Source organism: Eublepharis macularius, chromosome 4, assembly GCF_028583425.1.
Source record: "Eublepharis macularius isolate TG4126 chromosome 4, MPM_Emac_v1.0, whole genome shotgun sequence".
Taxonomy (NCBI): domain Eukaryota; kingdom Metazoa; phylum Chordata; class Lepidosauria; order Squamata; family Eublepharidae; genus Eublepharis; species Eublepharis macularius.
In genome coordinates, this window is record NC_072793.1 from 171,699,394 (window position 1) to 171,727,233 (window position 27,840).

Genomic DNA, 27,840 nt, shown 5'->3' on the forward strand with positions numbered 1-27,840 from the left:
TCCCCGTTTACATATGGGCATCCTACCCTGATGGACTATGGGGGGAGTAGATTTTGCTGGGGCTGCTGTCATACATTCCCCCTGATGTCTGCCATTCCCCTGCCTTGATAGTGGACAATGGGCTCAATTCAATTTAGGGTTGCCAGCTCTAGCCTGGGAGATTCCTGAAGATTTAGGGGTGGTGCTTGGAGTGAGGGGAAGGAATTCAAGAATGAAGTAATGCCATAGGATCTGCCCTGTGAAGCTGCCATGTCTGCTATGGGCTGGCGATCAAGTATAACTCAAGAAGAACTCCAGGTCCCAACTGGAGGTTGGCAACACTATACTTATCTCTGAGGTTTACACCTTGGGCCTCTTGTGGTTGTGCAGCCACTGGGTCTTTCCTCTCTGTCCTCTTGTGCTCAAATGGGAGAGGGTCTTGTGGTTCCTTTCACACTGAGGTTTGGCTACGCCCATTCCTGCCACTCAAAGGGCCATCATCAGGCATTATAATGATTGGAAAGTTTTGCTAGGGATTCTGGTATGAACACTCTGCAACCTGGGTTTTGAAAAGTCCGAGGTGTTGTTTCCCCACCCCTCCAGAATTTCCATAGGGATCCAATCCAAGCATTTCTATTGTTTCTCTCTTTTGTGAATCTTTTGATGGGATTTAAGGGTTCCACTGCAACTGAAGCTTTTTCCACACTCCTGACATTTATATGGTTTTTCCCTTGTGTGAATTCTTTGATGGCTAGTAAGGTTTCCACTCTCAATGAAGCTCTTTCCACACTCCATGCATTTATATGGTTTCTCCCCTGTATGTATTCTTTGATGAACAGTAAGATTTCCTTTCTCATTGAAGCTTTTTCCACACTCCAGACATTTATATGGCTTGTTTCCTGTGTGAATCCTTTGATGGCGTATAAGTTTTGCTTTCTCAATGAAGCCTTTTCCACACTGCAGACATTTATATGGTTTCTCTCCTGTGTGTATCTTTTGATGGGAAGTAAAGCTTCCACTGTTACAAAAGCCTTTTCCACACTCTAGGCATTTATAAGGCTTTTCCTTAGTGTGAATTCCTCGATGGGAAGTAAGGTGCCCACTCTGAGTAAAGCCTTTTCCACACTCCAAGCATTTGTATTTTTTCTTTCCTGTGTGAATTCTTTGATGGCGAGTAAGATGTCCACTCTCTCTAAAGCTTTTTCCACACTCATGGCATTTATATGGCTTCACCCCTGAATGAATTCTTTGATGGATAACAAGGGTTCCACGGCGACGGAAGCTTTCTCCACACTGTATGCATTTATAAGGTTTCTCCCCTGTGTGAATTCTTTGATGGGAATTAAGGCTTCCAATACTACGGAAGTTTTTTCCACACTCAAGGCATTTATATGGTTTGTCACCTGTGTGAGTTCTTTGATGATAATTAAGACCGCCAGTCTCACTGAAGCTTTTTCCACATTCCAGGCATTTATACGGTTTCTCTCCCGAATGAATTTTTTGATGGTTAGTAAGGTTTCCACTGCGACTAAAGCTTTTTCCACACTCCAGGCATTTATATGGTTTCTCCCCTGTATGAAATCTTTGATGGAAATTAAGATGTGCTGTCTGAGTGAAGCTTTTTCCACATTCCTGACATTTATATGGTTTCTCCCCTGTGTGAATTCTTTGATGGGCAGAAAGGTTTCCAGTGTAACTGAAGCTTCTTCCACACTCCAGACATTTATATGGTTTTACCCTTGTGTGACACCTCTGATGGAGATTAAGTTGTGATTTCTGAGTAAAGGTTTTTCCACACTCTAGACATTCATATGGTTTCTCTCCTGTGTGAATTCTTTGATGGCAAGCTAAGATATCTTTACGCAGAAAGCTTTTCCCACATTCCAGGCATTTATGTATTTTCTTTTGGTTACTGTTGTTCAATGGAACATTAATATCTGATATTTCCGAAATATCTTCCCCTCTCACAGTCTTCTTGTTTCTCTTGTCTTTTTTGTATATTTTTTGCCGTGGAGAGTCACTCTGCTGTGAAAGTCCAGAAATTTTCTTCCCTTTACATGAGTATTTTCTCTTCTTCTTCCTCAGTCCATCACAATATTCAGCCTTCCCTTTCATATGTGAATATGTATCCTCTTTTCCCATCACCGCAGGCTCAGATGGTTTGTTTGCTGACTCCCAGGTGCCTCCTGCAGATAGGAAAAGAAACCTGGTGTGATGCTATGACACTTTTCCCTAGCTTTTCATATGGTGATGAATGTAGCCAAAGAGAATAAAGGAGAGAGAATATACAATGGAGACCTTCTGCCTCAAAGTGAATCAGTGGTTTTAAGTTCCTCTTTCCCTGCCTGGGTGAATTTAGAGGGGGAAGTGGCTTGTGAGGAGGAGAAGAAGAGGACTGATTTAGAGAGGGAAGGAATTAACAAATGATCTCTCCACCTGGAGCAGACCTCAATACCATTGGTAGTCAGGAAGGGGGGCATAGCCGACTGGCATCCCTCCACAGGCACTCTAGGCAATTGCTGGTGGACATGTAGCTGATTGGGGCAGCCCAGAGGCTAACAGCTGAGCCATCCTTGTGTTGGCTCATTCTCCCTAGAATTCGGGAATCGGAGGACAGGCTACAATTCTAGTTGTAGTCTCATGGAGGCAGCAGAGAGCAAATCCCAGTTGTAAAAGGGAACAAGGGAGGGAAGAAGGCTGGGGAGAGGTACATTCTTTTTTGTGGTCTAGTAGCTAAAGACCAGGATCAGCAGGATAAATCCTTCATTCCCTCTGCATGAGTACCAAAAAGAGCCTGAAGCCAGGGAATGAAGTGACCCTCTGCCCCCCCCCCCCCCACCAATGGAGGGAAGGAATTAATTGTCTCTCCACTTCTTCTGCTACCTGCTGTGGAGAAGGCAAGAACTCAAAGGATTGGTGTGTGGACACACTTTCCAATGTTTTTGTTGGGAGTCTGTACCTCTGACAGACTGGAGGGTATCAACTGCCTTGTAGCTTGTGGCAATTAGATGGAGAACAGCCTTTCACAGAGACAGAGATTTGCAGAGAGACAACACACAGGTCACACTCAGACCAGACTGCTTAAGGAAGGGGAAATCTCTGCTGCTTTCTGGCCTGGGATTTATGTAAGGAGACACACTGGCTTTGAGGGAGGGGGGGGTCATTCTTGGTTTTAATCCACCTTGACTCTGTCTCTCCTGAAGTGCATGAAAAGCAAAAAAAAGGACCTCTAAAACCGCCAAAAAGAAAACATACTTAGGGTTGCCAGCTCTAACTGGGGGACCAAGTGGGCTGTGGGATAGGTCAGACCTTGTGCTTTCACATAATGCCTGCAATTACATTATCAGCTGATGGCATAGGGGCTACATGCATTCCGGTTTCTGCATTACTTCCCTGCGCCTCCACCCCACCAGGGAGGTGAGCCCCCCAACAAGGGAACGGCAATCCTGGAGGTACTAGAGGTACAGAGCAAAACACACCAAAGGAGATGAGAGTAAAAAGGATTTAGTAACTTGATGATTCCAGAACGTAAACTACTGTCAGACTGCAGAAATAAAGGCTAAAACACTGTGAATGGGTGAAAAATTGACAATATAAACAGTCAATGACACAATAATCAAAATAGATGATGGACAAAAATTTACTTCAAAGGCTCTTTCCACATGCTCTTATAGGGACTGTCTACTCACGGGTGGCCATTCCCCAGGAATCCAGGCGTCTCCGTTTTCAAAACAGTTCTGGGCTGTTTGGCTTCTGTTTTTTCAGCATCTTTTCTGGGTCTGTAGAAAAACGGAATCCAAACAGCATGCAACTGTTTTGAAAACGGAGATGTCTGGATTCCTGGGGAATGGCCACCTGTGAGTAGACAGTCTCTATAAGAACATGTGGAAAGAGCCTTCATTATATGAGTCATCACTATCTCCTTTTTACAGTATCCTTCCATATAGTTGTTCCTTTTTGTGCCTCAAGCATAATACATTGTGTTTAGCAATTCATATAACTGAATCCAAAGTTTTGGCCAAACAATTTTTAGTGTGATTATCCCAACAGAGTTATTCAGCAGCCAGAAGCAGGGCCAGTTTTCTACCCAGGAGTGAACTTAATACAAATCTAGACCACAGAGAGAATTTTCCAGTAGGATTTCCAGCCCTTTCCTCATGTAGGAAGGGCTCTTATTGAATGAGGTTTCACGTCACGGTTCTTCAGATTTTTTTGGTAAGATCTGAGAACTGAGAAACAGCCGTCTGCTTTATGAGGCCATTATAGATGTAATGGGCATGCCAGTTGGACCCAAGCTGCTCAGACAAAGTCCTTCCTGTTACTAAGAGATCTTTTGATTTGAAACATTTTTCCAATTGTAATTCAGCCCATGTTGTGGAATGTCTGTGTAACCTGTTCGATGTGGGTGAGACCAAACGACCTTGTAGAACCTCTGAACATCAGAGCAAAATCAGAAATAAGAACTTTGAGCCCTATCTTCCAACACATTTTAAAACTCTGATTTTGTATTTTTTGCTACTGAGGTGATAAGATGCTTATATCCCATTGGGATATAAGCTAAATGCCTCTCCAACAGAAGGCTTTTTGCATTTTTACTTGGATTCATTGCATCTAAAAGGCTTAAATGATCATATGGACCTGTCCCCATTGATTCAAGCTTGACTTAAATTTGAGTTTCTTGCCTTTGCTTATTGTTTATCTATCACTTTAACTGGTAGCAGCTTTTAAACTTTGAGTTATTGTGATTTTTGGCTGACCTGTCTCTGGTACAATAAAGAGTGAATGGCTGGAAATGGCTGTCTTATCTTAGGAAGAATTTGAGTAAGTTTGTTATTGATTGTAACCATGCAGCTTTTCTTTAGCTCTGTGTGTGTGTGTGTATGCACGTGCACACATACACACAGAGTTGGAATTTTGGAATTGCCTTTAGGCTTTTATCTGTATTACTGGTGTCATATGTAAATACAGAACAGATGGATTTTTGTCCCTGAAGTTGGTTTATTCCATCAAACTTTGAGGAAGGAAGTTGCCCACTTTCATAGGTTCAATATCTACAGGCACCATTTCCTCTTACATCAACTCATTTAAGATTTTTTGAGGAGAAACTCAAACTGTGAGGATAAAGGCCATAGAAATCCACCAGCCCTGGGAAGGAAGTGCAGACAACACACAGTTCCAAAACAGATTGAAGCAGCTACCTGCCAATCCCTCCTCTTCATCAGAACTCAGGAGAAACTGCTCTTCCTCCTCTTCTAGCCAGGATATGAGGTCAGGTTTGGCAATTTGAGGTCCTTTTTATCAGGAAAAAAAGACAACATTAGCCCTTCTGTGTATACATAAATTCAGCAATTCCATGCCTGAAATACAAAAGAGACAAGTAATAGGGATCGGGTGCAGTATAGCATGGGGGTAAGAATTATCCATCTGGCCCTGGCAGTTCTGTGCCTACTCCCTGCCAAGCTGAGATGGACATGCCAGCTGAGAACATGTCAGTGACAGAGAAGCCAGCAGCGTTCTCTCCACAACCGCATCTCAGCCCAGGGCAGGCAAGGCCCAGACTGGAGGGAAGCTCCGGCCTCCACTGCCCCGCCTTGTCTAGAACAAACCTCACTTGGCATCTCTTCTAATGACCTCTCATGCAGTCCAGACACAGGATTTCCAGGCAGGGGCTCTCATCTCCGCAAGGAGAACCCAGAACCCCTCTCACATCAAAGGACGGGTTGTGGAGGGTGGCGAACCAGCCATTCGGTCCTGGAGAAACAGCCTGACCACATTCTTCGGCACCAAGGACTTCTTTACAGGTGACCCTCACAGCAAGAAGGAGACAGCCCAGGAGAAAAGGATCCTCACCCAGAGAGGCCACGTTGCCAAAATTCTCCAGCATGACCTCCTTGTAGAGAGCTCTCTGGGCTGGGCACAGCAGGGCCCACTCCCCCTGGGAGAAATGCACAGCCACCTCTTCAAAGGACACTGAATCCTGGAAGGAGAAGGAGGAAGAATAACTTATTTACATCACTGGAAACTTGGTCCATGGGTGGCGGGGAACAGAGACAGTAAGTTAGTACTGGAAGACCAGCGTAAACTTGTTATTTCCTAACCTCTGGAAGACTCAACTGCTGATCAGGTATAGCACCAAGAGTTCAGGACTACCTCTCAACTGGACAGTCCACTAGTATAGTGGAAGAAATATTTGATTTAACCTTCAATTGCAAAAAAGTGCCAATTTTAGACTTCTAACTTGCTGGCACTTCTTGTCAATGACCAAAGAGGAAGAGCATCAAGCACATAGGTTAGGGATTGACAGCAACTCACCCGGGAGTTGTGCTAAAATGTTACGTTTTCGTTCACCTCTTTCCCAGGACCCATCCAACCCCACAACCACACCCCTTTTCCTCCTGCCCCATCAGCCCTGGAGCAGGCAATAGCCTTATATGGACGCCCACCACTCTGGTTTGGGAGATCAACTGGGGAGGGCCCAGAGCACCCCCCACCCTTCCAAGCAGCGCTGGGTGAGGAATCCTCTCCTGCTCCTGGGAGAAGAAGGCCTTCCCCCTTCAGTGGGGCCTTGTGTTATTCCTCCCATGGCCCAGCCTCTTTTGTTTTGACTGGCCTTCCTTTCCTCTCCAATTTCTCATATTCGAATCCTAAAGCAGGGAAGGATCTTGGGAAGTGCAGGCATGCAGGGGGACTGGCAGCCAGCCTTACTAGAAAATTTACGCTAGGCCTACAGGCCCAACATTATGACAACAGCATTCTGCTTAAAACCGGATTTGTCTTAATCTTGGGAACTGTAACGACTATGTATTTAGCTAAGTTTGAGAAATGTTAGGAGCTCTGATTTTTATCACATGCATTTTTCTGTACTTGTAGGATGGGAGATTCTGCAGCTGAATTCTGTGCAGATTCCTATAGTGGGTGCAAATAAGAGAGTCTGTCACCACTCTCAGTCTTCTTTGAAGGTGTCTTGGGGGGGGGTCAAAGAGGGTGAGCTCAGTCGCAGGGGGGCTACCAGTCTTGGGGGAATGAGGCCAGAGATGTCCATATGGTAAGTAACCACACAGTTTTCTGTAGGAAATCCATGGTCCACTATTGTTTCATAAGCCCTGCTTGGTGACCATTTTCCTGCCTCCTCGGTGGGCAGCCACGACATCTTGCAGCTCCAGAACAAAGGAACCAGTCTTCTGTGTCTTGCAACACATAAAGAGGCATCAAGCACAGCCCCCCATCCCGCATACCTGAGCTAGCTGCATGGCGGCTCTTTTCCCTTCGCCACACAGAGGGGATGGCAGAGAAGGCATCAAGGGATTCTTTTCACCGCTGCCTGGGAAGAAGAGAAAGAACCTCGGTGAACTTCTCTTTGGATTGGCTTCAGGGCACAATTCATGAGACTGCATTTGGTCTAGGAAGGCTCCAGAGTGTTTGGCCCCACATCCCCCCCCCACTCACTCTTTATAGGGAGGGCAGTCCCACCCTCATTCATCCATCCCCCTCCCATCCATGAAATGCTTCCTCTCAATCTCTGCAAATCCATTCCAGAGCAAGGAATCTCTGGCCCTGCCTGAAGCCACATCATTTCCTTGTCCCTACTGAGAGATGCCAAGGCTCTCTGGCCTGCTCCACATAACTAGGAGAATGTGTAGGGAATGAAGTGGCAGAGCCAGAGGGGATGGGAGAAAAGACTGCCTGACTGCAGGCGGCAAATGCCAGCTAGGAACAAAAATCTCCCTGCACAGACAAAACTGGCTCTCCACGGGGGAAAAAAATCTGCCTTCTCTGCTTGTGCTCTCCATAATGCTTCTCTGTGGCAAGGAGATTTTAACAGAAGAAAAACATGTTCGTCCACCCACGTCTCACGAAGCCACCTTAAATCCATACATGGGAAAAGTAGAAGAAAAGTGCCTAAATTAATGGCATCCACTCCACCACCTCAGCTTGCCAGCTTTTCCTCCTGGATACATGGAAGAGATCAGAGACTCAGATCCAGAGGAGTTAGCCGTGTTAGTCTGTAGTCACAAAATAGTAGAGTCTAGCAGCACCTTTAAGACTAACCAACTTCGTTGTAGCATAAGCTTTCGAGAACCACAGTTCTCTTCATCAAATGCATGGAGAGTATGAAGAAACTTGCCGGAGATATATAGGTGGTGAGGGGAGGGGGAAGTAGATGCAAATCAGTTGCAAAAGTCATGAAAGAGGTGGAGTGTGCAATCCAGGCTGGGTGTGACCCCTCCATAGCTGAATCTGAATGGAATCCCTGAAAGGCAGTTACTTTATACACGTGCCAGGCAGGTATCGTGTCTCTTGCCTGCTAACCCCAGTTGATCCTGCAACTAACAACAACAACAACTGCACATATAACACTCTTCTAGACAGATTAGTGCCCTACAAGAGCAGTGAACAAGTTAGTGTATTTATATCCCCACAATACAGCTGGGGATCTGGGGCTGAGAGGAGTGGCTTACCCAAGGCCACCTACTGAGCTTATGGCAGTCGTGGGATTTGAACTAGTAGAGTGGGGCTTGGCAGCCAAACCACTTAACCACTGTGTTACAGCATTAACTGTGGTTAATAATCTGTAGAAGTAGATTATTAACCCCTTCACATATGCCCAGTAGAGTAGAAAAACAGCCCCCAAACTACAGGAGATTGACCAGACTTCAACCGTGGAAAAGCAGGTCTGGGAAAGATCAGAGAAAACTGGGGGAAACTCTGGGTGGTGTCCGAATGCTCCACAATGTTGTGAGGAAGCAGGAAAAGAAACTCAATTCCTAAAAATATTAAATTCAAGGCAAATAACCCATGTGGAAAAGCTGGCCACCTCCACACCCCTTCTTCGATTTTCTAAAGAGAAAACGAGACAGCCTTGATACTGAGGAGTGTTTCTTCAGAAAATTCCCCCTTTTGTACTTTGCAGGTTCTGTTTCACATGCGTCTTCCAATGGTCAAGCACCACAGTTCATGTCTCCTACTTAACACCCCCCTTCCCAGTTCACTCAGTCATTTATGCAACACCCCCAAGTCCCATGTGTTGCGCCCTGCAATCCCCCAAATCTCACCTCCAGCCCCCCGCTCCTGCTTTTCCTCCCTACATCTGCCCCATCCTTCCATCTAAAATCCAGGCCTTCCTCCAGGATATGTGGACCAGGTCTGAGACTCATATTTGCAGACTGTGTTTCTTTTCTGCTCACCCTAACGAGAACCTGCAACTGTGGTTAATAATGGATAAGGGCTTGGTGGAGAAACATCCCCTCACACAGGCCCAGCCGAGCAGAAAAACAGCCCCCAAATTACAGTGGAAAGCCCACAAAGAGGGAGAAGGTGAGGGGGGCATCCACAGTGTCTCCACCAGGGGACAAGCTGAGTGATTCCTCCATTGCTACTGCTAGGCAGATGCTGTCCAGGGACGATGGGGCGTCCACCTGGCATTTCCCCCTGCCCCAGACTTCCAGCAGTGGCGACCACCATCACCATCCCACACACACAGCCACCGCCAGAGTCTTTTTTAACTCAAATCCCCCCCAGTCCCACACTTATTCCTCCCCTGCATCTGCTCCCTCCTTCCCTCCCCAATCTCACTTCCCCCAGTTATCCCCCATCACCTCCTAAGCGCCTCTTGAGCCCCGCCCACCCTCCAAAGACGCCAAGTTCGAATCCTCCCCTGAAGCCACTGAGGGGCCCAGCAGCTCTCTCTGGTGCAGAAGGGGGAAAACGGGGGGGTCCCTCTCCACCTCCCTCCCTGTTGCATTCCCCCTGCTTTGGGTCTTGCATTGCAGCCCCACCCCTCCGAAGCCCCTTTGAGCTCACCGGATTCCTCCAAGACCTTCGAGCACAAGTCCGGAAGAAGCGGAGACTGGAAGGGAAGAGAACAGGAAATGGCTTTCTCTCCTTAACCCCCCCCCCCATGTGCCTCTCTAGGACTGCGGCGCTCTCTCTCTAAGGCAGTGCAAACAGGGCATCCGAGCAAAGGGCAGATAAATGTTACAGCTGAAAAAGAGAGCCATGCATCCTTCCAGCCATGGATGATAGCCTCCCACGGCCGCCTTCTGGGCTAGACGGAATGGGAAGAAAGCAGTTTTTGCAGCTGCATCAATTTCCTTCTTCACCTATATAATATTGGATCCAGGACAGCTCCTAGGCGCTTAGTTGAGTCGCCTGGGGCCTGCTGGACCTCATTAAAACTGCGGCGCTCAGTGTCCTTCAGGATCTCTGCCTTCCAGTCAGCATTACCTCAATTTTTCCATGGTTTAGTTTAAATTTGTTCACTTTTAGCCAATTCAACAGAGCAGCTAGCTAGAGATCCAGGACCTCCATAGCATCTCCAGAAGGAGATTTGGATGAGGATATATAGAGCTGAGTCCTGTCAGAATACTGAGGACAGCCAACCCCCAAACTAGGAAGGATTTGACCTACGGGCTTTACACAGAGATTGAAGAGAATGGGGAATAGAAGAATAGTGCCCTGTTGAGCTCCAAGGATAGGCCTCGCCCTGATGAAAACATAATCTGCAGGGGCTTGGAGGGGAAACACCCTGTCTACCCAGCAGCGTAGGAAAAAAGTCCCGAAATTACTGGAGACTGATCAGACTAAAGGAGAAGCAGAGAAGGTGTGTGTGGAGGGTGAACCATCTAAGGAGTTGTCTACCAGGGAAAACACTTGTGTGATTCCCCCATCGCTGCTGCCATACAGACACAGTCCAGGGACATCAGGGCTTCCACATGGCAGGTTTCCCTACATTTTCTGTCCCAGATTCCTATCAGTGACCTCTTCTACCCCCAACATGCCACCTGGGCTTTTTAAATTGGCTTCTAAAACAAACAATTGAATATTATTGGGTTGGTATAAACCAATAGAAGTATTTTTATATGATACAATATTCAACTGTATATTAAAATGCCAAAACAGACCCTCTCCAGCTTCCTGGGTCAGGGGCAGAAAAATTGCTGCCGTTCAAGCAGGACGGGGGGGGGGGGAGATTTCACATGGCAGCCATCCAGGCTTGCTTGTTAACTTCTCCCACATACCACATACCCTCCTCTCACATACCCCCACAGCTGTTCTAGTCAGTTCATAAAATCAGCAGTTGAAGATCATTTTATTGGTTTAGTTATGTGATATATTATGTGGTGTTACATATATAGTCTGCCTTTCTCATCAAAACTCTGTGTCATTCCAATTTTAGTATATGTGCTGCCAAAGCGAGCACCTCACCGAAACTCAAGGTGGATTACACAGACATAAGCAATTTAGCGTAATATAATACTTGGCTTAGAACTACCCAGTAGCAGCATACTTGCAGCAACAGACAGTACACAATAATATCGTCTACAATCACTGACCCTTTACCATGTGGATTACGCAGTGTGAGTGAAAATACAATATAATCAACAGCTAGGACATTCACTGAGCAAAGTACAATAATGAACAACAGTTAAGATATTCAAAGAAACACAATAGGGATGGCAGCAGAAAAAATTTAAATGAACAAAGCCAACCAGAGAGATGAAATCCATCTGAAACAATCCATAACTAATTTCCATGGCATGTTTAGCAGTGTGGAAACTCCCTAGTAGGCACATATCTACATCAGCAGGCAGTATCCAGTAGTGTAGCATATAGTCCCTGTCCCTACCAAGGCACCTCTCAGAGCTATTTCTTATGACACAGTCCTGTAATCTGGGTAGAAACCCCTCTTGAATAATTTTGCATAGTTTGCAGAAAGGCAGGAGAATGCAGGGCCATATTTAGGGGAGGTGGGGGGGTCATTTGCCCCAGGTGCCACCAAAGAGAGGGTGCCGGGCGCAACTGCTGGCTGGGAGCATGCAGAGCTGGCGGCAGCAACGGGGGTGGCTGTGCAGGGAATGCTAGGAGGCCACCTGTGCTGCCCTTGCTGCTTGCCATGCCAAAGGGGTGGCCAACTCGCTGGGCACGCGGACTGGTGGCAGCTGTGTGGGAGGCCACCCTTGCCACCTGCCACGCTGACAGGAGAGCTGTGGCCTGATCGTGGGAGCACTCCCAGGGGGGGCGGCCATGCCCTGCGCGATGTGCAGTCCCGGGAGTACGTGCACACATATGGTAGCGGGGTGCCACCTGACAAGAGTTGCCCTGAGTGCTGGCGCTGGGAGTGGGAGCTTTCCTGACCAGGCAGGCCTTTCCATAAAGTGGGGGCTACCACAGAGAAAGCACATGTGCAGGCAGCTGTACTAATACATTATGGTTGCTTAAAATGCTTAATTAAATGCTTATATTTCTGCCTGTAAATCTGCAGGGCGAAGCAAATCTGCTCTCTTGCATTTACAGCATCTGTTCACTGCTGGTTATGAGGCCCCAGGCCTGCTCTAGCATCTCATCAGCCAGGTGGTAGAAGTCAGGGCCACAGGTAAAATTTTGTGGCTGACATTTGTTGTCAGTATTGGGATCATCAGGAGAACAACTGGAGACTTTCCCGGAGTATGAGGTGTGGCATTGCTGCATCACTTTGGAGGAGAAAGCAGGAGATATTTGTTTGCTACTGAAGAGCAATAAATGTGCTATTTTTTCAGCTATTGTAATGAACTGTGAGGCTGATACTGATTTTTACCGAGGTTATGAAATTACTTAAGAATATATAGATTAACATGCACACATATGATTAAAATAATGAATACCCAACATGGGAAATATGGCCCCTGACTCCCCCCTCCCCAGTCCTGGCATTGGGGGGTATGGAGGTCTGAGAAATGGGAGTTTGTTAGCATTTTGTTTCCTGTTTTATCTTGATGGTGGTTAGGGTAAATTACCATTGTTTGAGGAGTGATAGAAGCCCATCCCTACAGAACAGTATGCACTGTAAAAAAAAGAGGGAGGGGGAAGTGCTACTACTCATGAGGTTTTCCCCTCCCAGAACAAGCCCAAAATACCCAAGAGGTGCCAGAACTCCATTTTATTTATTTATTTATATATTAGATTTTTAGTCCGCCCTCCCCACCAGGCGGGCTCAGGGCAGAATACAACGTTTCCATTTACATCCAATACAATTTAAACACTAAATAAATATAAATAAAACATTAAAACACATTATACAGTAAAACATTCTCCTCAGATGGCAACTATAAAATGACGATAAAATGCTGCACTTCAACCGGGCCCATGTATAAGGTGGGGGACAGATCTTTTATGTGGCCAGCAGGGCCCAGCCTAGCCTCCACCATATGCCTGGCAGAACATCTCTGTCTTACAGGCCCGGCAGAAAGATAACAAATCCTGCCGGGCCCTGGTATCATCAGACAGAGAGTTCTACCGGACCAAGAAGGCCCTGGCTCTGGTCAAGGCTAGGGGACCACCAAAAGTTGTTTATTTATTGAACAAAGCATCCTCTGGGGTTCAGGAAGTAAAAAAGACAGTTACACATTAGACTACTGTCATTAGAAAATAACTGAAGCAAAAGAAGGGGGAAAATAGACACATAATAAAGGAACAAGCCATGCATCTAAAGATTCAATTCAAACCAAGAGAAAGATTGGCTGACCCTTTAGCACAAAAAGAAGAAATCATGATAGCTCTACTTTCCAAACTTTTAAATGGTTGTGTGCTTTCAGAGGCCTTAGTTTTGGTCAAATGAGATTGATTATTTGCAAAAAGAACAGTTCCCAAAGAAAAGGAGGTTTCACACAATTAAGAAACATTTTTGTTATATCGTGTTGTTATGATAATCAGTAAGGGCAGGCACTGACAGACATGCAAATCTTGGAAATGTCAATGTAGGAAGGAGATTTGTGTAAGTGGGTGTGTTATAACAAGAGCTCAAGAAGCTGATAAAGGCTATGGAAGGGGAAAACTAATGGTATGGCTTTCGGGTTTGAGGTTAAGTGTTATAAGAATGGAGCAAGAGTCCAGTAACACCTATAAGACTAACAAAAATTGTAGAAGGGTATCAGCTTTTGTGAGTCACAACTCACTTCTTCAGATACCAAGAAGTGAGCTGTGACTCACGAAAGCGCGTACCCTACCACAATTTTTGTTAGTCTTATAGGTGCTACTGGACTCTTGCTCTTTTCTACTGCTACAGACAGATGGCTATCCATCTTGTTATAAGAACGGAATATATAAAGTAGAGAGGATGCATAAAGACAGGAGAGCGGGTGTTACGGTTCCTTTTCTCATGATGCAAGTGTTAAAACTGAATGTAGATTAAAACTAGGAGAGGGTAAGAAGTCTGTGAAGTCAAAGGAAACTGAAAAGAGAGGAGAACGTGATAAGACCTTTTTAAATATATGCTACAGAAGGAGATCAGGAATTTGAGATGGGGTAAAGAGGGGGGGAAGAGGGAGAAAAGAGGGGGGAGAAAGAATGGTCTGAGTCGGAGAAATCACAGAAAGAGAGGAACCTGAGAGAATGGAAGAAAAGGCAAAATGAAAATGAGAGAAATGCATGCCACGAGAATGGAACCTACGATTTGTTAGTTAAATGTTTTCATGTTCTAATTTGTGGTCTCATGAGAAGGAATATTCTGTCACAAATAAGGCGTGCCTGTCTCAAATGCTAGCAGGGAGATTGCAGCTGAGGCTGGAGCATGTTAAGCTATAGCTACTGCGGTGGAAGAAACTGACAAAATGTGCATGCCACATGAAAAATAATTTAATACCTGACAAATTACACTCCAGAGTGAATCTTGAGAACTCCCTGGGTAAACACCTCAGTTGGATTATGTTCCAGACCCCAAATATTGATCCAAAAATTCCTTGATTAGAGGAATAGTTGCCACTTCACCAAATGGACAGGAGGGAATCAGGAGCCATGGGGACTGAAGAGTTTAAATTTGTGGAGAGAGCAGCCAAGTGTTCCCTTACATCTCCTCCATCATTTTCCCCAGCTCTGCAAAAGTCTTCTGGCTATGGACAATAAATTAGACATTCAAAGTTTTACTCATGTGGCAGAGCCCTGGGGTGTTGGGATGGGAGGGACTATTTCATGTGTTTTCCACATGGGAACAGGCTTGTGTGATTCTGCCATTGCTGCTGCAGCAGCCCACACAACACAGGGGCAACGGGGCTTCCACATGGCATCTTACCCTGCATTTTCCCCATCCCAGTATTCTAGTAGTGACCACATCACAGGTTTTTCTTCCAGTTTGTTTTAAAAATTGGGAGCTGAATATAGTTATATTGGTCTAGTGACAGGAGCGTGAGAATCAATATCTCTAAATTCCCCGCTTTCCTTTAAAACGTAAGCCTCCAGCCCCTTTTGCTGTGGAGATATAAGAGGAAAGGCATATCTCTGCAAATAAGGGGGCTAAAAACTTGCGTTTAATAAGAATGAAAGTTGGGAATTCCATGAACCTGATGGTCATATGGTTATAATTATATAATGATATTCAACTGCCAATTAAAAAATGCCCCCAATAAATGCCAATAAAAGCAAACAGAAAAGGCAGGGAGGGTATGGCTGCAGAGGTCACCAGGGCAGGGGAAATGGATGCAAGATGGGCAGGACGGCTCTCGCAGGCTTGCCTCTCCTACAGTTTCTCTCCCTTTTCCTCTCCCTCCTGCCCTGGGCAGTGGAAGGGAGGCAAGTGTTGCTCTGGCTGATCAGGTTGTTGGGAGATATTCCAGCCCGTTACACTTCGGCGGAACTCAAGTGGCTTCTAGTTCCAGAGGCACATTTAGGCTGCGGAAGGAGGAAGGGAAGCAGTGTGTGAGGGAGGGGGTTAAGGATGAGATTTTGGGTGGGGAGAGAAGAGGGGATTAAGGGGGAAGTTTGGGGTGTAGAAGGATGGGGCAGATGCAAGAAGGGAAAAGGAGCGTGGAGGGCTGAAGGGGAGATTTAGGGGGAGACAAATGGGGCTGAACCAAGGACTGAGGGGCTGTGAAGGGAAAGTAGTAAGAGAGGGACAGAGATTGTTGTGTTTGGCCCTGGGAAATTCCACACAAAGCAGAATCTTAAAACAGAACGGGCAGATTCTTGAAGGTAATCCTCCTCAGTAACAAGTCAGTTCCCTTTTGTCAATGGGAAATAAATGCAGGTGCCTTAGACATTTCCCACATGGGCTCTTTGCCCCAGGTTTGAAGCAGGGTTTTTCTTGCTTCCTATCATGAACCGTCCATGCACCCCTGACCTTTCCCAAGCCTGCTTTTGGAAAAGCATCAACCGGGCTTGTGGAAGCTGAAGCAGAGGACTTGGACTCCCACTGTCAGACTGAAGCACCAGGCACGGACTGGGAGGAGGAAGGGCTTGCAACGGGGAGGGCATTCTGGCCGTTTACTGGCAAGCACAAAATGCCTACTTAAAGCAATAACCCAGTTATTACTGCCCACCCTTTCTAAGCTGAAACGTCCCTGTTTACTGACCTCATTCATTGCAGTTAACTTTGTGTGGCTACAGCTGTTGGAACCCAAACAGGGCTGACAATAGATGGGCCAGCCCTAAAGTGGCTTCCGTGCTTGCCACCAGGGGCAGGCTACTAACCTGTACTGATATTACACAACACCCAAAGGTGCCGGGTTCGGATCCTGATCTGAAGTCCACTGCAGGCATATTTTGTGCCTCTGCACAAAGCGACCATGTGGATCTCTCTTGTGTAGAAGGAGGGGGAAAGAGGGAACTGTGGGAGGGGGCTTTCTCTCACCTCCCACTACTCCCCCCTGCTTTCTCTCTGCTTTGAATCTTCCATTGCAGCCCCCCACTCCCCCCCCCCTACAAAGCCCCATTTGAGCTCTCCAGATCCCTCCCAGCCATTCAAGCAGTAGCCAGAGAAAATCACAGGCAGCTTCTGCAAGGAAGAGGTGAAAAAGGCTTTCCTTTGCTGTCCCCCAACACACACACACACCTTTGCCTGTCTAGGACTCCAAACTCTCTCACTTTAACCCTTGAAGGGTCAACAGTTGAAGGAACCCAGGAAAAGAGAATGCCGAAGGAGCCTAGGAAGAAAAGATGCAGAGAAGTTAGCCGTGTTAGTCTGTGGTAGCAAAATCAAAAAGAGTCCAGTAGCACCTTTAAGACTAACCAATTTTATTTTAGCATAAGCTTTCGAGAATCAAGTTCTCTTCTTCAGATGCCTGATACAGAGTCTCTGTATCAGGCATCTGAAGAAGAGAACTTGATTCTCGAAAGCTTATGCTAAAATAAAATTGGTTAGTCTTAAAGGTGCTACTGGACTCTTTTTGATTTAGGAAGAAAAGGCAAGCGAGAAATGTCACAAAGTCCAATAACGTTCGATTTCCCACACCAGAAGGCTATATTGTGCTTTTTAATGGTATAGAAATATAAACAGCATAGGGGGGGGGGTGGCTTCCAATGTTAACAGCCAATTAAAAAGCTAAGTGTTTAAAAACTGCTCCTGGTTGGAATGAGACGACTTTGGCTTCAGGACTCAACCCTTCTAGAAATTTGCTCCCACATCCTCCTGGGGTCTGTCCACATCCTCTCTTGCCAATGGGATTGCAGGAGGCATTGTTAAGACTTGGCTGTTAAGCCTACCTTAGTTTGCTATCTTGAGAACTAGACTTAAAAAAAAATCTGTTTCCCTGAGTTCTATTATCCTACTGTATAAAAGACAAGCCGTACTGGTGACGACGACTCACTGTTTATCCTCATGCAGGTGCATTGCTGATGACTCTGGCCTCGAGGCTGCTGCGAAGTGCCCACTTGCCACCGGGAGGGGGCCTGCCAAATCAGTTTTCTAGAGTCCGTTGTTTTTTTACACAAGGGGCGTTGTTGCTAGTTTATTATAATGTGGTGCAGGGAAGTGTCTGTAAAAGAAGTTCCAGTGTCTAATGGCAGAACTTCAAAAGAGGGTTGGGTGGGTTTGCTTCCTGGCTGAGGGGGTCTGGCAATTCAGCCATTCCTTGTAGCCCAGCCTTTTATAAACAGGGATCCTGAGGATGTTCTAATGGCAAAACTGGCCCTCTGTTTTTCAAAATAGTTCTCCCCCCTCCATTCCCCCCCCACAACAACCCTTTGGGGTAGGTCTGGCTGAGGGCATGTCATTCACAGACCAACCACTTAACCACGATGCTATCCTGATCAAAGGTCCCTCTGAGAGGAAATGTTAGGGTACCTGCATCCGCAGTGTATTTATTCCACAGGGATATAAATTTAGTGGATCGGGGCCCATACTTTTTGTACATTTGTGCAATAGGACTCCCTTTGTCAAAGGAGTCATGCTTTGAGGGGTTTGGTTCCACCTTTATGTACCCTAGTTTCAGAGGCTGCAACCACAGATTAGTGAACTAGGAAGAGGCTCGGAAGTGCAGCAGGCTCTCCTGGCCCATCCCTTGAGATTCTGGGCAGGCAGTGCATATGAAGGCTATCTGCACTCTGGGGCTGCCTGATTTCCTCTTCCTATTGTTCAGACCAGAAAATAACCTTAGTCTTTGTTGTTCACTGGGCCATGCTGTGACCAGCAAAGACCTAGGACAGACACACAGAGGGATTCTGGTAGTAAACTGGGAAATACTTTTAATGGCAGGTCTCTCAAGCCGTCTGTCATTCTGCTGCTTCAACAAATCAATGCGCGTTTTAAAAGGCATCTTATAGACCAATGAAATTTTCCAGAGTAAAAGATTTTGTGAGCACTTCATCAGATACATATGAGAATGAAGACCCATGTCTAACAGCCCACCCGCCTTCAGACCCAGATAGAAAGGCTGATGGTTCTTTGTTCTCATTTGTGTCAGAGGAAGTGAGCTTTGATTCACCAGATCTTAGACTCTGGCCAAGTTTCTTGGTCTTGAAGGTGCTAGCAGACTCAAAGACCCAACCAGTGCCTGCTTTCATAATGGGATATGTTGAACAAGCAGCTATTAGTCTTGCTCAATCTCAAGTTTTGGAGGGGCGCTTGCAGAAGTTTGGGGCCTTTGCAAAAGGAAGCAAGAACAAAGGTCAACTACCATAAAAGGAAAAAAAGGGGGCCAAGACCACTTGCAAAAAGTGATCGTCAGGGAAGCTTCGTGGGGGACATTATAAAAGTAAATGTAAATCCCCACATTGGTGGGAGAGACCAAGAGGGCACCGTCACAGGGATCCATCAACCATCATGACTCCAGCCTCATAAAGACTACTCGTTACTGTTCAAACTGGCCATTTGACTTACGGACACTGCCTAAGTGTCAAATGAGAACTCAGTAATAGGATGCTTCAGATACAACACCATGCTGTCAGTCTAGTGGTCTTTAGTGGACCATTGGGATCTTTTGTTTCCTTCTGCCATGATCCATTCCCTCTGAGACTTTAATAACATAACCCCTTTAATCGCCTTTTCACAAGCATAAATCAAAATACAAACAGGGTACATTACAAAAGTAACAGCAAAAGTAACAAACCAAGCTGTCTTGGAACGCATAAAACCTGACATGTCTCTGGAGGGGAAGATTACAAAGCAGAAGCTCAGCTATTTCGGGCACGTAATGCGGGCCAACTCACTAGAAACATCAATGATGCTAGGAATGGTGAGTGGAATGAGGAAGAGAGGAAGACCAAAAACCCGCTGGCTGGATACCATCATGAAAGACACTGGACTGAACATGAAGGAATTGAAAGAAGCAGTCAGAGACAGAAAGGCCTGGAGGGATACGATCTACAGAGTAGCCAAGGATCGGACACGATTAAATGGCTAGGATTGGATTGGACATTACAAATGGAAGGACAGGTAATTCAAGAAGGTCATCTATTAAACAACATATACATCCAAAATGGCCATCGGAGTCTTTACACTCTCTCTGTAGCCTTTGGAAAGTCTCTATTACTCAGTTCTTGCTGCCACTTGGTCCTGCTTCTGCTGCAATCTCCACTTCTGCTTTTGGCTCTGCTTCTGGCTCTTCTGTACTCTCCACAGGACACTTCTTCTCCTCAAATGGCTTCCACCTCTCTTTTTCTTCAGAATCCACCCTTTGCCTCCTCAGCCTATTCACAGGGCAAAATACACCCCCCCCCAAAGCCAACAGATGGCCAAACTCATAAGGTTACCCTCTTCCCCCAACAGAAACTTGGAGCCCCAACAAAATATTTACAAAAACAGCAATTTTAAATGAGGAGTACTCTGTACAATACAACATGAAACTCATCTATAATAATAATAATAACAAAAGGAGGTGTCTGGCCAGGGCAGGCATAACTCATCAGGAAAGAAAGCTAGGAGTCACAAAATGGCCACCAACTTCAGGGGGTTATCAGAGTTGCAGTCCCCAAAATGAACCCCCACTCCACCACTACTGACTGATGAAAAGCCAGCACAGACAGGGAAGGCAGAAAATATCAAAATATCAATTCTGTTGCAAAACAAAGGGGGTTTAACTACATCCCTGAGGCATCCGAGCAAGGGAATAAGCATGTGAGGTTAACCACTTGTCTGACATGTCAGAGCCTATGTGGGATCTAATGAGGCCCAGGTTCAAGTCCCACCTCTGCCACTGAAAGCTGCTGGCTGACTTTGGCCCAGTCACACCTGTCAGCTTCACAGAGTTGTTGTAGGGATAAAATGGAGGACAGGCAGTCTCAAGGGGAGTGGGCTGGTCGGAGGGGGACATGCATGTTGACCTTCTGACACTCCCCCACACCACAACTGGCATCTGTTAAGCCATGCAGCTGGTGGGGGGGGTAGGTGTGTGTGGAGGGGGGACTGGGGGTAGAAGGGTGCTGCTGGCAGTAACATCCCCTTTGAGAATGCCACACAGTGCTTGTGAAGAGGCATACTAGACAAAATGATGGATGTCTGGAGAGACCTATCAGCCGGCCCATCCCTCCTTTTGGGGTTTGCAGGAGCAAAACGTTTGCTGTCCATGGCTGGCCTGACTAAGACCTCCCCCCATTATTTTTGGTCTGGCCTCATATTGCTGGGGTGATGTCAGGGCTGCCGTGGAATGCCTAATACCTGATGGTGTTCCTCTTATGCATGTTTGGATGGTGGGGTGCTGGCAAGCTCTGTGGGGTACACTGGAGTGCATTCGCTCCTGCCACTAAGGTCCTCTTTTTGGGGTTGTTTAGTTGCTGGGTCTTTCCTCCCTGCCCTCTACAGCTTCAGTGGTGGTTGGGGGGGCATTCAAAGGCTGTGGTTGCATTGGAAGACAGAGGTTGGCTTCACTTGTTTCTGCTACTCAGAGGGATGTCATTGGGCACTGCTCTGTGACTGGCGAGTGCTGCTAGGGATGCTGACATACTCATTATGCAATCTGGGCCTCAGAGAGTGGCAAGTCTTGTTTCTCCACCACCCCAAAATGTCCATAGGGATCCAATCCAAGCACTTCTACTGTTCTCACACGCGTGGATTCTTTGATGAACAGTAAGTTTTCCACTCTCCCTGAAGCTTTTTCCACACCCCACACATTTATATGGTTTCTCTCCAGTGTGAATTCTTTGATGGATAGTAAGTTTCCCACTCTCCCTGAAGCCTTTTCCACACTCCAGACATTTATATGGCTTCTCTCCTGTGTGAATTCTTTGATGGATAGTAAGTTTCCCACTCTCTCTGAAGCATTTTCCACACTCCAAGCATTTATATGGTTTCTCCCCTGTGTGGGTTCGTTGATGGGAATTAAGATTTCCACTCTTACTGAAGCCTTTTCCACATTCCAAGCATTTATATGGTTTTTCCCCAGTTTGAGTTTGTTGATGGGATTTAAGGTTTCCACTCTTACTGAAGCCTTTTCCACGCTCGAGTCTTTTGTATGGTTTCTCCCCTGTGTGAATTCTTTGATGGCGAGTAAGACTTCCTCTATATCTGACACTTTTCCCACATTCCAGACACTTATATGGTTTTTCCCCTGTGTGAGTTCGTTGATGCGACTTGAGTTTTCCACTCTGACTGAAGCCTTTTCCACACTCCAGGCATTTATATGGTTTCTCCCCTGTGTGAATTCTTTGATGGAAAGTAAGGCTTCCACTCTCACTGAAGCTTTTTCCACATTCCAGGCATTTATATGGTTTCTCCCCTGTGTGAATTCTTTGATGGACAGTAAGAGCTCCGCTCTCCCTGAAGTTTTTTCCACACACCAAGCATTTATATGGTTTCTCCCCTGTGTGAATTCTCTGATGGGAATTTAGGTTTCCACTCTTACTGAAGCCTTTTCCACACTCCAAGCATTTATATGGTTTCACTCCTGTGTGAATTCTTTGATGGGACTTGAGTTTTCCACTTGTACTGAAGCATTTTCCACACACCAGGCATTTATATGGTTTCTCCCCTGTGTGAATTCTCTGATGAATGATAAGTTTTCCACTCTTCTTGAAGTTTTTTCCACACTTGAGGCATTTATATTTTTTCTCTCCTACGTGAGTTCGTTGATGTGAAGTAAGGTGTCCACTCTGACTGAAGTTTTTCCCACACTCCAGGCATTTATATGGTTTCTCCCCTGTGTGAATTCTTTGATGAAAAGTAAGGTGTCCACTCTGAGTAAAGCTCTTTCCACACTCCAGACATTTATATGGTTTCTCCCCTGTGTGAATTCTTTGATGCAAGGTAAGGTTTCCCCTCTGACTGAAACTTTTCCCACACATTAGACATTTATATATTTTCTTTCTGTTATACCTGTTCCATTGTATATTAATATCTGATTTTTCAGGAAAGATTTCCCCAATTACAGTATGCTTGTTCCAATTGTTTTCTTTGTATAGTTTTTGCAGCAGACAATAATCACGTTGTAAATGACCAGAATTATTCATTTCTTTATCTGGTTGTTGCCCCTCCTTCTTTATCTGTGCATCACAATATTCAACATTCTCTTTCACATGTGGATAGCTATCCTCTTTCTCCGTTTCCAGATGCTCTTTCATTTCATTTGCTGATTCCCACACACCATTTCCTGAAAGAAAGAGAGAAGGGCATGCTTTAAGAGAGAGACACACGTTCATGCTTTAACATATATGGCAGAGGGTCTGAAAAGGTGGCCAGCCAGAGGGAAAAGAAGGTAATATGATAAGAATAAGAAACCTGAAACGATTACGTTATTCTTCTTATCTCTTTTTAACATCACAGAGGTAAGTTTTAGGTCAATGGAAAGGTGTGTGTGTATTTTTATCTTTTTAATTTTCTCTAAGTTCAGAGGTTTTGGTGGGAGACAACGTGGGGAGTGTGGCTGGGCAGAAGTTGGGAGGATGATAGAGCTCACAGGTGTCCCTCCACCAGTGGTGCCTCAGGTGGGCAAGCTGCCCCTCCATTAGCTGATTCTTCTACTGAAAGACTGTTTGCCAGCAGACAAGGTGCAATTTTACTTCTAGATAGATAGGGGTTGCAGAGAGTAAACCCCACTTGTAAAAGGGAAGGGGAGAGGAAAGGCTGGGGAGAGGTCAATTATTCCTTTGTGGTCTTGTAGTTGAAGACCAAGATCAGCAGAGGAAAATCCCTCTTTCCCCGTGGTAAAATCAAGGGGCTGGGGGATCATATCTGCCATGAGCACATAACAGAAAAGGCAGCCTGAAACCAGGGCATGAACCAAATTAGCTGCTGTACAGAAGGCAAGAACTCAAAGCACTGGAAATACTTTCCAGAGTTTTGGTTGGGAGTCTGGTCCTATGACAAACTGGGTGGTACTGACCAATCTGTAGCTTGTGGTAATTAGAAAGAGAGAGCCTTTCACAGAGACAGTGATTGGCAGAGACACAACGGAGAAATCATACTCTAGCCTGATTGCTTAGGGGGAAATTTCTGGCATTTCCTGACCTGGAATTTATAGAATGATACACGCTGGCTTTAAGGAGGAAGGGCAGCCATTCCTTGGGCTGGCCTTCCAGGGGGAGCCATGCTTTCAGAAAGCAGTAAGAGCATGCAAAGCAGAATTACACAGGCACATGACCTGATCAGAAATGACCAGCCACACTCCCCACAACAAACCTGGAACCCACAAGTCAAATGTGCTTTTTTCCCTTTTTTCTTAAAGTTAAGTGTTAGTAGACAAAATGTATTTTTACCTATTTGGTTTTCTATTTGGTTTCTTATGATGTTAGACTGTTGCGGATCTGTTGAATGCTATACTATGTACAATCAACAGTTCTGTCTCTGAAATGGGTATCCATAAAGGGTGGAAAGAGGTGATCTCCTTTCTGAGGTCCAGCAACTTAAGACTAGTGTCAGCAAAATAAGGCACTCATTCCCAGAAGCAAAAGAAGGACCTGCAAGATCATTTTACCTTAGTTCCCCCCTCTCACCAGAACTGGAACAACTTTTCTTCGTGTGCTACAAAGGACACCCTACAATTCGGGAACAGACTCCACGTACTCTCTTCCAGGACAAGAAGAAGCAGGGGTTCCCCTAAAGGTGGTAGCTTCAGCACCGTTTCTTTTTTAGAAATTCAACGTGGGAAGAAACCAGGACTGGGAAAAAAAGATCTGAACCTCAGAAGTGACAGTTCACTCTTGGTTCACCTTGAGTTGTAGAAAGAGGGGCAAGCTGTCAAGAAGGGAGAAGCACTCCTGGCTCCCACTGGAATCTGTGCTATATCTGACTTGACTCCTAGCCAGCCTGGTTGAGCCTCCAACTTGATCCACAATGGCTTTGTCCCACCCACCACAACTGGATAATCTACTGTGCAGCCCCTCTCCTGCTAAAACCCTTTCTGCGTGGTTTTCAGGGTACTAAATCAGCTTCCCAGCTGTCCGTTCCACACAACATGCAACCAGCTGTTAACTGGAAGAGACAGATCCTGACTAGGGTTTAAAATACACTGAGAAAGCCAGGATTTCCTCTGCAAGATGCTGGATTTTATATTGGCTTACTGGACCTAGTTGGCCCAGGCTAGCCTGGTCTCATCAGCTCTTGAAAGCTAAGTAGGAACAGCCCTGGTTTAGTACTTGAAGGCTCTGGGTGGGCAATGGCACCTGCTCCACTACTGATCCCAGCTGGGTGAAGGGGGCAGGCATTGCCATCTGCTCTGCTCTTGATCACACCTGGGTGAAGGAGGGTGGGCATTGCCCCCTGCTCTGGTCCTAATACCAGCTGGGTTAGGCAGAAAGTAGGCATATCCACCTTTTCCGCTCCTGATCCCAGCTGGGTGAAGGGGGATGGACATTGGCACCTACTTCACTCCAAATACCAGCTGGGTTAAGATGGGGGCTGGGCATTGCCCCCGCTCCTAATACCAGCTGGGTTAAGGCAGGGTCAGGTAAGCCAAGTGCTCCGCTCCTGATCCCAGCTGGCTTAAGGGGGCAGGCATTGACACCTACTCTGCTCCGAATACCAGCTGCGTTAAGGTGGGGGTGGGCATTGCCACCTGCTCCACTCCTAATGCCAGTTGTGATAAGACAGGGGGTGGGCATTGCCACCTGCTCCACTCCTGTTCCCAGCCTGGGCTTCCCACCACAGCATGTTTTCTGGAGCAATACGGTGAGCTGCCTGGGCTTTCCTCTGCGGCAGTGCCCTCTGGTGGTGCACCAGGGTATAAAGTGAGTCATCTGAAACACGCTTACTCAATTATATAGTAAGATACCATACCAATATCATCTAAAATGTCAACAAGGCTTCATTGATTTCTGAGGTTCCTGGATGATAAAGAGAGTATCATCTGCGTAAAGTAACATACGTATTTTGCTCTCCTCACCTTCTACACTTTTAAGAGATAGATCTTGCCAAATTTTCTGAGCGAAATTTATCTATCTGTCTAAAATAGGGGAAATTAGACATCCTTGTTTGACTCCCCACTTTAATTTTACCTGAGCAGACAAAACCCCTTTGACTAGCACACACACTTCAAGGAAAAAGTAAAAAGACAATAGCCATGAAAGAAAATTTGATCCTTTTCAAATCGTTTCCATCAAAATTGCAAACCGATTCTACCAGAAGGAAGACGCTGGATTTTATACTGGCATACTGTATTCACCAGACTATTTATCGTTCTGTGCTGGGGAGGGGGAGCATAAAATGTGTTCCTATGAGAGCTGCCTGGAGTTGCTTTGGGTCACGTCTCTGCACTAAACCACATGCTTTTCTTCACAGGCTCAACATGCCAGGATCAAGGCCAGCCATCTAAAGAGATCACAGGAGAAACAGGGATGGGGAACACGCTTGCCTGAAAGCCTCTGAGTGGATACTACTTGGCAGAAGAGATCTGGCTAGGGAGAAGGACGTAGCCTATTTTCACATGTTCAAGATTGACATGCACCGTTTCAGCATTCACAACTTAGCCAAGCTCTTTTAAAGGGACACTCAAAATGTGAGAATAAAGAAGGCCCCAGAATTCTATCAGTCCTTTTGGGGAACCCCAGGCAACACACGATCACACGACAGAACTAAGCAGCTACCTGCCAATCTCTCCTTGTCATCAGAGTTCTGGAGATACAGCTCTTCCTCCTCTTCCAGCCAAGATATGAGGTCGGGTTTGGCAATCGGAGGTCCTTTTTATTTAAAAAACAACAACAACACAAAATTCAGCCATTCCAAGCCAGGTTGAAACACGAGATTCAAGTCCAGCAGCATCTTAAAGACCAACAAGAACTCCAGGTCGTGAACTTTCAACAGTCAAAGCTCCCTTCATCAGATAAAAATAAAGAGTAGGTATTTCCGGGTTCTTATTTCCCAGTCTGAAGCTTCAAGGAGAATTTACAAGATTGGTGAACTTGAGCACATTCAAATTCAGAACAATGGACCTCTGAGGGCAGAATAGGGATATAGAATTCTTATTCTAATTCTTATGGCTGGTATACGTCAAACATACTTAAAAGTTGTCTTAACTAGTATGATGGATTGTTCTGACTCGCTCAAAGTCTATAGACTGTTGAACGATTCCCTTCATGGTGTAACCGAGAAGGTGGCTGAGTTTCTCCATTCTGCCTTGAAGTTGCGTCAAAGGATATCACGGAGTTAAGCTCTAAATGTATTTTTGTATTTGTAATACAGCAATCTTTTAACTTTGTTCTTTCCTTTTGTAAGTGGATAACTTGAATTGCTGCTATATGCCAATAAAGGCTAACTTGACTTGACTTGAATTCTTATTTCACTAGGGATAGTTTCAGGTGGGTAGTCATGTTGGTCTGCAGTAGAAGAGCAAAGTTCAAGTGCAGTAGCACCTTTACAATCAACAAGATTGTAAGACTGTGAGTGCTTATCTCACTACAAATGCTAATTTTCTGCATTTCACACCCCTACTCTATCAAGTGAATGACAGTTTGATTGTACCTCTGTTTCTTGTTGATCTTTAAGGTGCTACTGAACTCAAATCTTGCTCTTCTTTTGCACTTCTTTTGCATCAGAAACATGCTGGCTTGACTGTCTCTCCAGAAATACGCAACAGGCAAGTAATGGGGGAAGGGGTGGGGTGGAGTACAGTATGGGCTCAAAAACCATCCATCTGGCACTAGCAGTTCTGTGTCTGCCCCCTGCCCAACTGAGACTGAAATGCCAGCTGGGAAAGAGAAGCCAGCTGAGTTCCCTCCACATCCACATCTCAGCTCAAGTGAGGCAAAGCCCAGACTGGAGGGAAACCCCTGCTTTAGACCCTCCCACCTTCTTCAGACCAAGCATCACTTAGCACTTCTTTGATGCCTGTCAGCTGGACCAGACACAGGGCTGCCAAGCAGGGACACCCTCTTTGCAAGAGAACCTTTGCAAGAGAGTGGGAGAGACCAGCCACTTGGACCAGAGAAGACAACCGGGCCACGTCTTTGCACATGAGGGACCTCCTTACAGTCACTCCTCACAGCAAACAAGAAACACCCCAAGAGAAAAGGATTCTCACCCATAGAGGCCACGTTCCCAAAATTCTCCAGCATGACTTCCTTGTAGAGAGCTCTCTGGGCTGGGCGCAGCAGGGCCCACTCCCCCTGGGAGAAATACACAGCCACCTCTTGAAAGGACACCCCACCCTGGAAGGAGAAAGAAGATGGAAGCATTTCATTTTATCACTGGAAAGCTGATCCATGGGTGGAGGAAAAGCCAAAAGCAGAGATAAGAAACTGATACTGGAAGAC

At 45.9% G+C, this 27,840-nt stretch overlaps 2 protein-coding genes across 2 annotated transcripts in view; both read right to left on the reverse strand.

Moving 5' to 3' along the window:
* Positions 1-27,840, reverse strand: part of LOC129328757 (zinc finger protein 493-like) — a 196,553-nt gene that overhangs the window by 117,794 nt on the left and 50,919 nt on the right. The gene's annotated exons all lie outside the window — the stretch shown is intronic.
* Positions 182-27,724, reverse strand: LOC129328765 (zinc finger protein 420-like). Its single transcript, XM_054978043.1, has 4 exons — positions 27,609-27,724; positions 26,176-26,268; positions 21,276-22,745; positions 182-1,874 (listed from the first exon to the last, which is right to left on the reverse strand). Exons 1-4 carry the CDS (start codon positions 27,640-27,642, stop codon positions 613-615), a joined length of 2,859 nt encoding a protein of 952 aa, XP_054834018.1. The 5' UTR covers positions 27,643-27,724; the 3' UTR covers positions 182-612.